Consider the following 11,543-nt stretch of genomic DNA (forward strand, 5'->3'; position numbering starts at 1 on the left):
TATAAGTGTGTACACAGACCTAAATGACTACATTGTCACCAACTTATTTTAGTTTGAAAGTAAAATCATAAAAATAATGCTAAAAGATAAAGCTAGTGGGGCTTCAGATTTGGAACACACTTTGTGTTTCATCAAATGTAAATACAACATACTAACAACAAACTTGAAGTTTATCAATGAATGAACAAGAACAACAACAATAAAGTCCAGGTTTCTCCTTCAAGAGGTATAAAAACTATCTCAACTGTCCTGGTGGTTGTAACAACTCAGTTCACACTACTCCATTCAGGCGGACTACACGTGCACCAGAAATGTAGCAAAATACAATTATAAATTCTGAGTATAACCATATAGACAGTAGAGAAACTACCGTCTATGGTGCAACAGAGGCCAACAGCCTGCATTGTTTACACTAACTAGGCCAGGTGCAGCTCTGCACCGTGTTAAAACAACTCCCTCCGCTGGCTTCAACACAAAAGTGTGCATTTCTGCTCTATTCCCCTGGCAATTTTTACCTTAAATCGATTTGTAGGATAGAAACTTTTTAGGTCAAAACCCCCCCACCCCCAAACTAAAAGAATTAAGTTTTTTATCCTTCATTGAACTTTTGACGTCGCCCCTAAGTTGACGGGATCGTCGCGACAGTGTTGCAGTTTTTGGCTTATTGCTAAGTAAGTATACCGGCGTGACCTGTCCATGTTGCGAAACATAGGGACGTGGAAGATCAAGAATTTGCGATTCTTCAGTTCCCCCTTCGATCTATATGTCCGTCACCTGTTTTTGACGATCCCTAGGTCGACAATAAACCTTGTTTTGATGTTGACAATAAAGCCTGTGGCATGTGGCATTGTACATTACAACGTCATTGTACAAGATTTACATGCCAAGTATGCAAATCATCGTAGGGGCTCGCCACCACACCTCCAACGCTGATTGGTCGTTGTGGACAACGCCTTCTATTTTCGAGTTCTGATTCGCTTTTCCCGTCACGTGACACAACGCCTGACAAACATATGTGCCGACTGCGACAGAACCAACCTCTGTGTTCTCTCTTGGGTGGAAAGAAACAGGTAAGTGCTGAAGTGAAGCAATAATTTTACGTTTTTCACAAATTTCTACAGTGAGCGAGAGATCCCGTACGACATTTGTAGTCGTGTATGGGTATACGCCAAGGGGAAGCCGCCGATCGTCCAGGAGCGGCGAGACTGCTGCCGCCGGTTAGAGAGTCAATGATCTGTGTGCGTTCGATGTCTACAGTTTATCACATTATGTCAAAACAGTCTAAATACGTTTCCCCCTTTACCATCTGTGCGCTGAACATCGCGACTCTTAAAGGCCGAAAAAATCTGTTTTGGTGTGATGTTAAGTCATACCTTTTCTCACTCCATGGTCAGCACGGGTTTAAATGTCCTTCGTTCCGTCCCCATCAGCCTACGATTGTCTGTAGCCGCAGCCTATGGCGAACGTACGTATCGCAAGTAGACGATAACATATTTGAGAAGAACCGGGAAAACGTAATATGCCACCAAAATATCATTCTGAAATCAAAATAAGTGGACTACTGCTGAAGCTTAACTCAAAGCCGTTTTCACGCAAACAAAAACCTGAAGTAGGGTTCTTATAGTTAGCCACTATGGTATTCTAATGTGACATCGACGCTTTTTTAAATGTCAAATTTGCAAAACAATGTCACCCTGTTCTACGGAACCGCTGCTCTCACCATTTCATACTTTCTGGGAAAAAGTAGAAATCGTTTGAGATTGAATAAATCATTATAAAAACACCGCGGTCGCGTTCGATACCATAAAAAGATCGATAGAATCTATTTTAGAATCTATTCATTTTTCACTGAGACAGGCAAATTTGCATAAAGCCATTATATGTATATGCGGCTGAAATTCGACGATCAAAAACGTTCCACGTCCCCCGCCCTTGATGTTGTTTGCTTCAACACCTCTTTCACTTTTATTACGGTATGAACATGACTTAGCAAACATGACAGATTTTTCTTATATCTGTATTGCAAGCCGCTAGAGACAGTTTGTGCAAATCGATTCTTATATGCATTTCATTTCCAAGCTTTCCAGTATGATTTCAGCATCGCATACTTTTGTCACCCATTCAGTTTAATATTTTCAGGCATGTATCTTGTGTCTGACCATATTCTTATTGAAAATCCTAAATTTGTTTTAAATGTTTAAGATTTTCCAGCAGAGATAAATTTCCCTATCGCTGATTGATTGTCACCGTGACATGACAAATCGAGAATAGCGTCACTGAGTGACGCTTTCTTTGAACAAGAGCGTTGGGCGTGAGATCGTGATTGTGAAATTCCTGGTATTAGAAGGGTTAGGCTGAAGTCCACAGGAACGAAAACACAAACGCCCACTGTAGAAGTCTTGCATCATCTCGCTGACTGCAGCGCTTGATTCAATCGCCGTTCGATATATAAAGCCCGTTCGTCACAATGCGAGAACGCCCAACTATGGGCTTTTTAAATCACTCCATTTTGTATTTTGTAAATATTCATGTTGTATGGGCTGTCAAAACAACAATGTCAAGTATGCTAATTTTCTCAATTTTTTTCCCGAATTCTTGTTGAGATATGAAACCCGGGCATCGCAGTCATTAGCTTGTATTGTTGTTGCAGAAACAATCAGTGTCAAACACCAGGCTGTCAATGGTATAGAATGCCGACCTGCTTCTCAGCATGACCAAAAATTTGCATACAAAGCTATACATGTCAAGATCGCGATATAGGACTTCTCGCTCGCCTGACCTTATTTACTCAACGCTTGATATAGTGTGCCAGAACGCGATATTCGTGTTGATTCGAAAGCGGCATAGACGCACGACAGTCACGTGGCAAACGATACAAATCATGTGACGTGATGAGCCAATAGCGTGAAAATGAAATGGTGGCCGCACTTATTTTGTTAAGAGAATCATAAAACAGCTGACGCGATCTGATGACGTCCATCGGGTGGAACATCAAAACAACTGGACATCCGGGACCCGCATTTTTTATGATGATTCAGCACTCTATACCCCGTCACGTGGCGAGACAGCGCCCACTCGTTTCGCGCAAACAACCTATTGTGATTTGCCAAGCTGTCACGTGATTAATCGGATTTCTCACATGACTAATCTTCATTGGTCCAACAATACTGGCGCAGATGTGAGGAAACGGACGCGTCAGCTTGTGATAGAGCGTTAATCGCCAGTCACCAAAATGTGAACGGACTATATGAACCTCCATTTGTGTTTTATGAAGCAATTGCTCGGGCCATTATTATCTTTTTATTTCTTTCCAAAGCACCGTTTTGTCTGATTAGCGACTGAAAAAAGATCCATTAACAAGCAAACGGCAGAACAAAAACCGAAAAAAAAAACTTTTACAGAACACTTTAGCTACGCTGTAAAATACCACGAGGGCTAACATGACGACGATAAAATTGTTGGTTTCGCAATTTGTTTGTGAGAAAGTTCATGAACTTGAAAGTGAACTTCTGTTCTGAATATTCAGTCAACTTGACAAAGGTTCAACACGTAGTGTAGTTTCTATCTATAATGATATCCATGTACTGAAAAAGCATCAAGATGAAACATTTTTATGTATTTTTATGAACGGCTACACAAGGATTAGTAGTTTATTAGCCATTTGTTAACATTATTTTCGTGAATTATTTCATTGATGATCGATTGCATAGCATGCCTTAGGATTTTGTTCAGTCATCTTTGATCTACTGTTCATTTCGAAAATAAACAAGCATATGCAAGGTCATATCTGAACCTAATACTTGTACTTAGGGAGATTCACGCCGCAGTAAAGCATTGAGTGCATGTCAAAATGAAGGTATAGATAGATGCTGCCTTGTAATTTTCATGAACTTGTTGTTCAAGAGTCCTTGAAGATGTACACTTGTACACTGTAGACTGTAGACTGGCCTGAAAAAACACACCTATGTGTTCTATGGTAATTTCCAAACTTGGTTGAAAAGCCCATCCTCCAATTGTTCGAAATCGATAGACGATGACGAATTGCGTCGCCTAGAATGGCCCATTTCAAGTTCGAACATGTCTTCATTTATTCTCATTTCAGTCCAGGTACACTCTTTTTAGTCCATAAAAGTGAAACGTCGGCATTTGTTTAAAAATGTCTGTTCCGTTTACTAACAATGGTCAATGACGCTGTCGAATTTATAACTATCGCGCTTAATTCCACTGTCTTTATGTTTCCCTTATTTGATAAAGTTGTCAAAAAAGTTACCGAAATAAAATGGCAAAATTAAAATATTTTATTGAGGAGTAAAACTTTTAGCTAAGTGTACGGAATCCAGCACTCTGGAGCTACTGCGCATGAGGTCTTAAAATATCCTTTTCGTCGCTTCTATCATTGAAAGGGAATTCGAAGGTTGTTCATCTACAAGCAAATTTACTAACTCGATAAAAATTTATTTGGAAAACGAAGGATTTAACACCATGCAAGTCGACAATGACTTTTGCTAGAACCAGGAACTGCGGACTGGCCCTTTCAACAATGTCTTCAAAATCGACACCGGATTTTTTTTTTAACTGCCATATATTTTTAGTTGGGTTGATAAACACATGCGCAGTCAAAATCAATGTTAACGTTACTGCTGCAAAAAGGGAAGATATTTGTGATGACTTCACCTTTCGTCGCATACATAAAAAAAGTTTCTGCGCACTAGATTTTAAAAACATGAGTTGTTGTCAGTACCTTAAGTTATCAACATTAACCTCTATCAGAATTGTTGTTTCTTTATTACAGAAAGCAAATTAATGGCCGGCTTGACTTCAAGACAAGACAACTCAATATTCAGACTCTTGTTCTGTTTCTCAAACAATATACAACAGTTAATAATCCTCAGTAACCATAGCAACTACTACTGTGAAGACGACTTTAGGGAAAGAAGTCAGTTTTGAATCGCGCCGTCTGCATACACACAGAATAGTAAGTGAATCTACATTCCGTTTACAGTTAAACCTGAGAGTGGAATTACTATATATAGCTGAAATAGTGAGGGGAAATAGTTACAAGACCACACTGCTGTAAGGAATTGAAGTTTGGGGACACGAGTACTATTTTAATAATCGATACACCATGAGAGACAGATAGAGAGACAAACAATGACAGGGACGGTACAGAAAGACAGAGACAGAGGGTTCTGATGTTAAGCCCTATGACTTGCTAACAATCACATCGTTTTCGTCAGAAAAATTTGACCCTGTTGACGAAACCTGGAGTGACGGTACCAAGGGGCCCTCCATCAGCCCCCAAGTTCGCTATTGTTACGCGCTGTGAACGATTGTAACTCATGATGAAAGAAGTTGACCTTTCACCTCTGCCCTTGCCTGTATACTAAAAAAGGATCCATTCACCCTATGGAAAACTAGGTGTATACCTAAGACCGGCCATGAAAGCGTTAGCAATGTTTAGTGGAGGTATAGTTGAGACGGGGTCAGAGTTCAAACTTTATTAACGATGAAAAAAATTACTGGTACTTCAAAGGAAGTAAATACAAATTACATAGGAGTAATCAATTACTGAATAGCTAATTAACGTTCACCAAAGTAATGATTTGTGATAATATAATACCAGCCTTGGTTGTATCCGCTACGGGTCATTGAGGTCTAATTTTAACTTTCGGGGTTTTACGCACTTCTTCAAGGTTCTCATTACAAGTACCTTCGCTGTGCATCAAATGTGATTCTTAAGCGTCTACCCTTCTTATGAATCAGTTACAGCCAGGTGTAGCGTCCGTCAATTGTCAACAAAATGGTCGGATTCAAACCCGTGGACGTTCAACCAACGCTAGCCATCAAGTTTTTCAGCGCAGGGACCGCAGCTTCCATGGCTGACATCGTCACCTTCCCACTGGACACTGCAAAAGTCAGACTCCAGGTGAGATTACAAACTGTTTTGATTGACAAGTTAATGAACTTCACGGTTTTTCGATTTACCAGCTTTATCTCAATGTTTATGAGAGACGACACCATTACTTCAATTGAAGTAAAATGTTTATTAACAGTAAGAACTCGAATCTGTATTTAGTGTTAGCGGCTCTGAAATGAATTTCGATTAAGGAACTAGGCGCCTCAAAAGTTAAAGACTTAAACATTTGCTGAGACTTTCCTCAAAGATACTGTCAATCAAGTACTTTTAAAATCAGGAATAAAATCTGGGGTCGCATCGCAAGTTTTAGTTCTATGGAAAGATCTTACCAGGCATTTAACAATATTTGAAATTGAAAATAACGCCATCTTCGTGTTTTCAAATCACTCAGTTAGTGAAAGCTTTATATACTACATGAGCTTAAAATGGGCCCCACCAGTGGTAGGTCAAAAAGGTATTGCAAAATTTTAAGAGTACGAATATCTGCCCTCGAAGCGCATTCTACCTTAAAATGTCGCTAATGTAAGAATGTACCAATATTCCAAACTCTTTAATATTCAACATCGAAAATTAAAACGTCCAAGGTAAGTCTTCTTCAAAATCTTAAAATCAAATGGATCTCTTATTTTTCCTCTCTTTCTCTCTCTCCAATTTCTATACTCTCATAGGTGGAACACACTCTATTGTCACCATTTATACCCTGGTGACAGGCACAATGGAAGTCTCCAGACAACCCTATTGGAATGACCTTTGGTGTTACCTTGTATTTCTGTAATGGAATGGTGTCAACACAAGAATTGTTAGGCCTTTAGGCCGTGATTTTACCCTACTCCTTTTTCTCAATTTTAGATCCAAGGAGAAGCTACGAAAGCTGAATCTGGTGGTTCGACTGCCGCGGCGAAGGCAAGAGCCCCCGGCGCCAGCAACTTCAAGTATCGTGGGATGTTCGGTACCATGGTTACCATAGTCAGACAAGAAGGCGCGAGGGCGCTTTACAATGGCCTTGTCGCCGGTTTGCAGCGACAGATGAGCTTCGCTTCAGTGCGTATTGGGCTGTATGATCCAGTGAAGCAGTACTATCAGAACGCAACGCAGCATGGTAATTATTACCCGCTATCTCTACAGCACCATTTTTTAAAAAAAATATGTGTGTTCCTGGGGACCCGATTTGCCCAGTTTAAAACCCTCCTACTCTAAACTTTTTTTCGCACTTTCAAAAAAATCACACGCATGACTATTCCAAATTTTGTTGTCAGAAATTAAAATTAAAAATTAAAAGAAGTTCGCTACTGACGTTTCCCCGGGGTATGTTAGCGAAAAAGCTACATCTTTTTCATACTTAATGCATTTTGACGACTTGAACCCCTCATGGAAAATGTTTGGTTGCATCATAGTACCGGCACGTAATTTAACGGTGTACAGTTTTGACTTTGAGTTGAGAGGGTATATACTTGTTTTCCTGCAGCAGTGTAAGTGTTCAGACTGAAGTGCGACCTCCGTGATTCGTGCGTGGAAACTGATGACTTTGGTAATAATAACGATGTCCAATTGCGATTAGGCCTATGAGTTGATGTGTGTGTGAGAGAGAGAGAGAGAGAGAGAGAGAGAGAGAGAGAGAGAGAGAGAGAGAGAGAGAGAGAGAGAGAGAGAGAGAGTTGACCTCGAATTTCATGAAAACGTTGGTATTCATTGTGTTTTTAAAATTTGCGTTATCATTTTTTTCAGCTCTTCCTGCGGGCAGTGTCATAACCAGAATAATGGCCGGAGTTACAACTGGAGCCATGGCCGTGTCGTTCGCCCAGCCAACAGACGTGGTCAAGGTCAGACTCCAAGCGCAAAGTAACGTCAGTGGGTCAGCTGTACGATACACAGGCGCTCTGCACGCATACAGGACGATTGGACGCGAAGAAGGAATTCGTGGCTTGTGGAAAGGTGGGTGCATTTTCCCGTTTTATCGTTCAAAATTTACTGAATTGTATTTGATAATGGCGTCTTAAAGTCAACTGTCAACTTTAAAGTCACGGTCAATATTAATTTATCGTTAATTTATCGTTGCAAAAGTAAAACCCAGGATGTATTACATACTTTACCATCAATTTAATTAAAAAGCAAATTTATTGTATTGCATTGATTCCTGTCCGTGTTAGCTGCGTTTCAGGTTGGCAACTATTACTATACACCATTTCTCAGTGTACTAAAATTCAGATACACTGGTGAGTGCATTTATATGTAGTAAATTTATTTGACAACAAATGTTGTTACACATCCTGAACTAGTCTGGCAGAGACCCTGCGATTCGCGTTCTTCCCTGTTGGAACACGCGCGCGCCCTTCAGAGACGCGACGCGAATCCCAGGGTCTGGACGTTCTTGCAAGCGACCGGTCGGATTTCTGCCTGATCCGGGTACTTTATAGAACTGCACACATCCGTTAATCAAAAGAAAATGACAAGTACCACAGCCAAATATCTACCAGCTACTAGTAAAAGTTTTCTCCGCCCAGTTGGATAGGTGTTTCTTTTGACGACACTACCCTTATGAATATTCATATCCTTGCAAAAACGGACAGTCGCTGTGTCTGGCAGCGCGTGCTCACAGCTAGCACAGCGTAGCCTTCGAATGCAGGCCCATCGTGGGCGCGCACAAAACAAGGCACAGCGACTGTGGAGAGTCTAATCCTAAACGTGTTCATATAAACCGTCCGTGCGACACGCAGTCTCATCAAATTTTCACACTTTTATCTCTGCAGGTTGTTTACCAAACATCACACGCAACAGCATTGTCAACGCTACTGAATTGGTCTGCTACGATATGGTCAAGGAGAGAATCTTGAAATCACAACTCCTCTCGGACAATCTTCCCTGCCACTTTTTCTCGGCATTCTGTGCGGGCTTTGTCACCACATGTGTCGCATCTCCCGTGGATGTCGTCAAGACTCGCTACATGAACTCAAGAAAGGGGCAGTACAAAGGTGCTTTTGATTGTGCTGTAAAGATGTTCAAAGAAGGTGGACCTAAAGCATTTTATAAAGGGTAAGATCGCTTGATCCTCCTCCCAAAAGCTAAACATTTGCCCGAAAACAGATTTTTACTCTCACTTAAAGTGAACATAGCTATAAATGAATAAATGAACTTTTAGGCCAGTAGTGTTCGTAACTTATTTTCTAGCTTACCCTTCACAACCTAAGTTATTTTTTGATATTTTCGCTTCCAATCTTCCCCATAAACCATAGACCCTCGAGTTTTTCTAGAGGGTCTATGCAGAAACCATGAATTTTGACGCGTTTCAATTACCGGGTCAGTGTTGCATAGAGTTATTTATTCATACGATTTATTTTTACACATGCACGTGTCATTTTGCGACTCAGCAACACATTGTAAGTTTGCCAACTTTAATTTAAGTTCTCTGAAACGTTATGAAGCCTTGCCCGAGAAATAGTTTCCATCGTGAAAAATAGCACAGGTAAAAAATCCGTTCACATCAAACCATGATCCTTTCTCAAAAATACCGCACCACAGTTGCAGGCGTGAGAACGTCATTTTTCAGGGCTTGATGTTTTACTGAACTTGTGTACATCCCGTGGCAGCTTTTATAATTACATTCTTCTTTCCCTCTACCAGGTTCATGCCTTCATTCACCAGACTTGGATCATGGAACGTGTTTATGTTTGTGTTCTACGAACAATTGAAACGCGGATTCACGCATGCGTCGATAGCCTATGAGAACAGGAAAGGTGTGTACTGAGCATGCGTAGCAGATTGACGCATTTCCAGACCGTGAACAGACGCAAACTTTCAAGAATTAGTGAGAGCATTGTACATGTCAATGAAGTTGGATTCTATGACGTATATAACGCACAACGCTGGGATCAAATACCTCAAGATTTTGAAGACAAACCAGCGAAAACTATCATTTATATCCCTGAACAATACTGTGAAGTAACATTCACAGCTTTTTGAAAAAAAGACAATATGCTAACTTTACTGCAATTATTTTGTCAGGTGATATTTCCAAAAGAGTTTTCCCGACTTTTCAGGTAAACCGTAACAGATTTAGACTTGAGTTTTAGGGTTCACAGACTTCCAATGTTATCATTGAGCAGTCATTAAAAAGATTGCAAATTATTACTCATTATTTTTAAAAATATTTACAATTTACCAAGTGATAACTCTTTATATTTAAAGGATTAAGAATGCCACTAATGACGTGGACGACGAACTCGTACTCTGACTGTACATGGACAGTCACTATGTAATATTTTCTCTTCATTTAGGGAGGTACATATTTACCAGACCCCCTAACTGTCTTGTTTTTCCATCGCAGCGTCCAACATGGACGATAAGTTTACAACCATTTTCAGTAATAGAGCGCGTAGCCACTGCAGTGAACTGCAATAAAACTGCTTACACTAATTAGTTTCTATGTAATTAGTAATTATGTAGTCTATGTGATTTACGTCGTTGGAAAACGTTTTGCGGACAAATTATCAGACATTTATCATTTATTGTCTCCTTCTAATTATGGGTTGGTTACATTCGATGTATTTGGGAGAAAAATCATGCTGCAAGAAGACTCCTTTTGGGTCCCTTTAAATTGAACATGATCATATTGTATGAATTATAAGATATTGTACCAGATTAACGCACAACAGTTTATGAATTTACGCACCAGTAACTGTAACTCTCAGTAATTTTGATTACTTCTGTTCATGAATCAATAACAAATCCTCAGTGTGCCTTTGATGGCATTTTGAGACATCCAGTCTCCTGCCAGTCGATACGGCCAATAAGGTGCGTCGTTACTTTTGACAATTGAATTTCCGTCCGGACTGAACTTCGGTGGTCAAGAATAACAACGTCCCTCACGCATGGCTTTACGGCCGGGCGAGCAAAATACTGACTATTTAAACACGCTGTAAAGTGTGCATCAAGAAAATACAGTTGACACATGTATGATATAAAAAATGTTGTAGTGAAGATATCGTCGAAAGTTACAATTACCGGATGATGCTTTCCGTGGCACAAATCTCTCTAGTATGAGGAACTTAATTAACTCAGGGTTACTGCGCATGCTTGGCAGCTACATGTGATGTACTATGACTGCCAGTTAGCGATTTTGGAGGAATATTGTAGATCATTAAAAGACAGACTTTTTCAAAAATGTACTCCATAATTTGAGAAGCATTATGGACTTACACATTTAGATAGAAACAGTACTTTCTCTTACTGTCAATTTTGATCTACGAAGTTATGTGACTGTATTCACGTGGGAAGTGGGATCATATCTGTGCAATATATAACTAGGATGTTCACTCAAAACATATTATCTAACATTCATTGTAAATAATGTAAATACTTCAATTGACTTAGCCGTGTTTTTCCTGGTTACGTTAATGGAATAAAGCCTTTATTCATTATACTTGTAAATCGTTGATGTTGACTATTCCTAAGTTTGTAAATGCATGCATGCCACTACAAAGGCAAGGAAAAAAACCCCCACAAAGTTCATTAGTTATAATTATTCATCACGTTCCTGATGGAGGGATTGACCAACCGTGTTAATAATAGTAATGTAAACCTGCACGCGTCATTTCAAAAATCAGAATATTCAACAAGTCAATCGACCCTG

General features: G+C 39.9%; 1 protein-coding gene across 1 annotated transcript; it reads left to right on the top strand.

The window, feature by feature from the left end:
- The first annotated feature begins 941 nt into the window (after positions 1 to 941).
- LOC139114231 (dicarboxylate carrier UCP2-like) lies at positions 942 to 11,341 on the top strand. Its single transcript, XM_070675809.1, has 7 exons — positions 942 to 1,070; positions 4,793 to 4,975; positions 5,764 to 5,926; positions 6,767 to 7,016; positions 7,643 to 7,849; positions 8,665 to 8,947; positions 9,536 to 11,341. Exons 3-7 carry the CDS (start codon positions 5,801 to 5,803, stop codon positions 9,657 to 9,659), a joined length of 990 nt encoding a protein of 329 aa, XP_070531910.1. The 5' UTR covers positions 942 to 1,070; positions 4,793 to 4,975; positions 5,764 to 5,800; the 3' UTR covers positions 9,660 to 11,341.
- Positions 11,342 to 11,543: the final 202 nt, after the last annotated feature.

This window comes from Ptychodera flava, chromosome 2, assembly GCF_041260155.1.
Source record: "Ptychodera flava strain L36383 chromosome 2, AS_Pfla_20210202, whole genome shotgun sequence".
Classification (NCBI taxonomy): domain Eukaryota; kingdom Metazoa; phylum Hemichordata; class Enteropneusta; family Ptychoderidae; genus Ptychodera; species Ptychodera flava.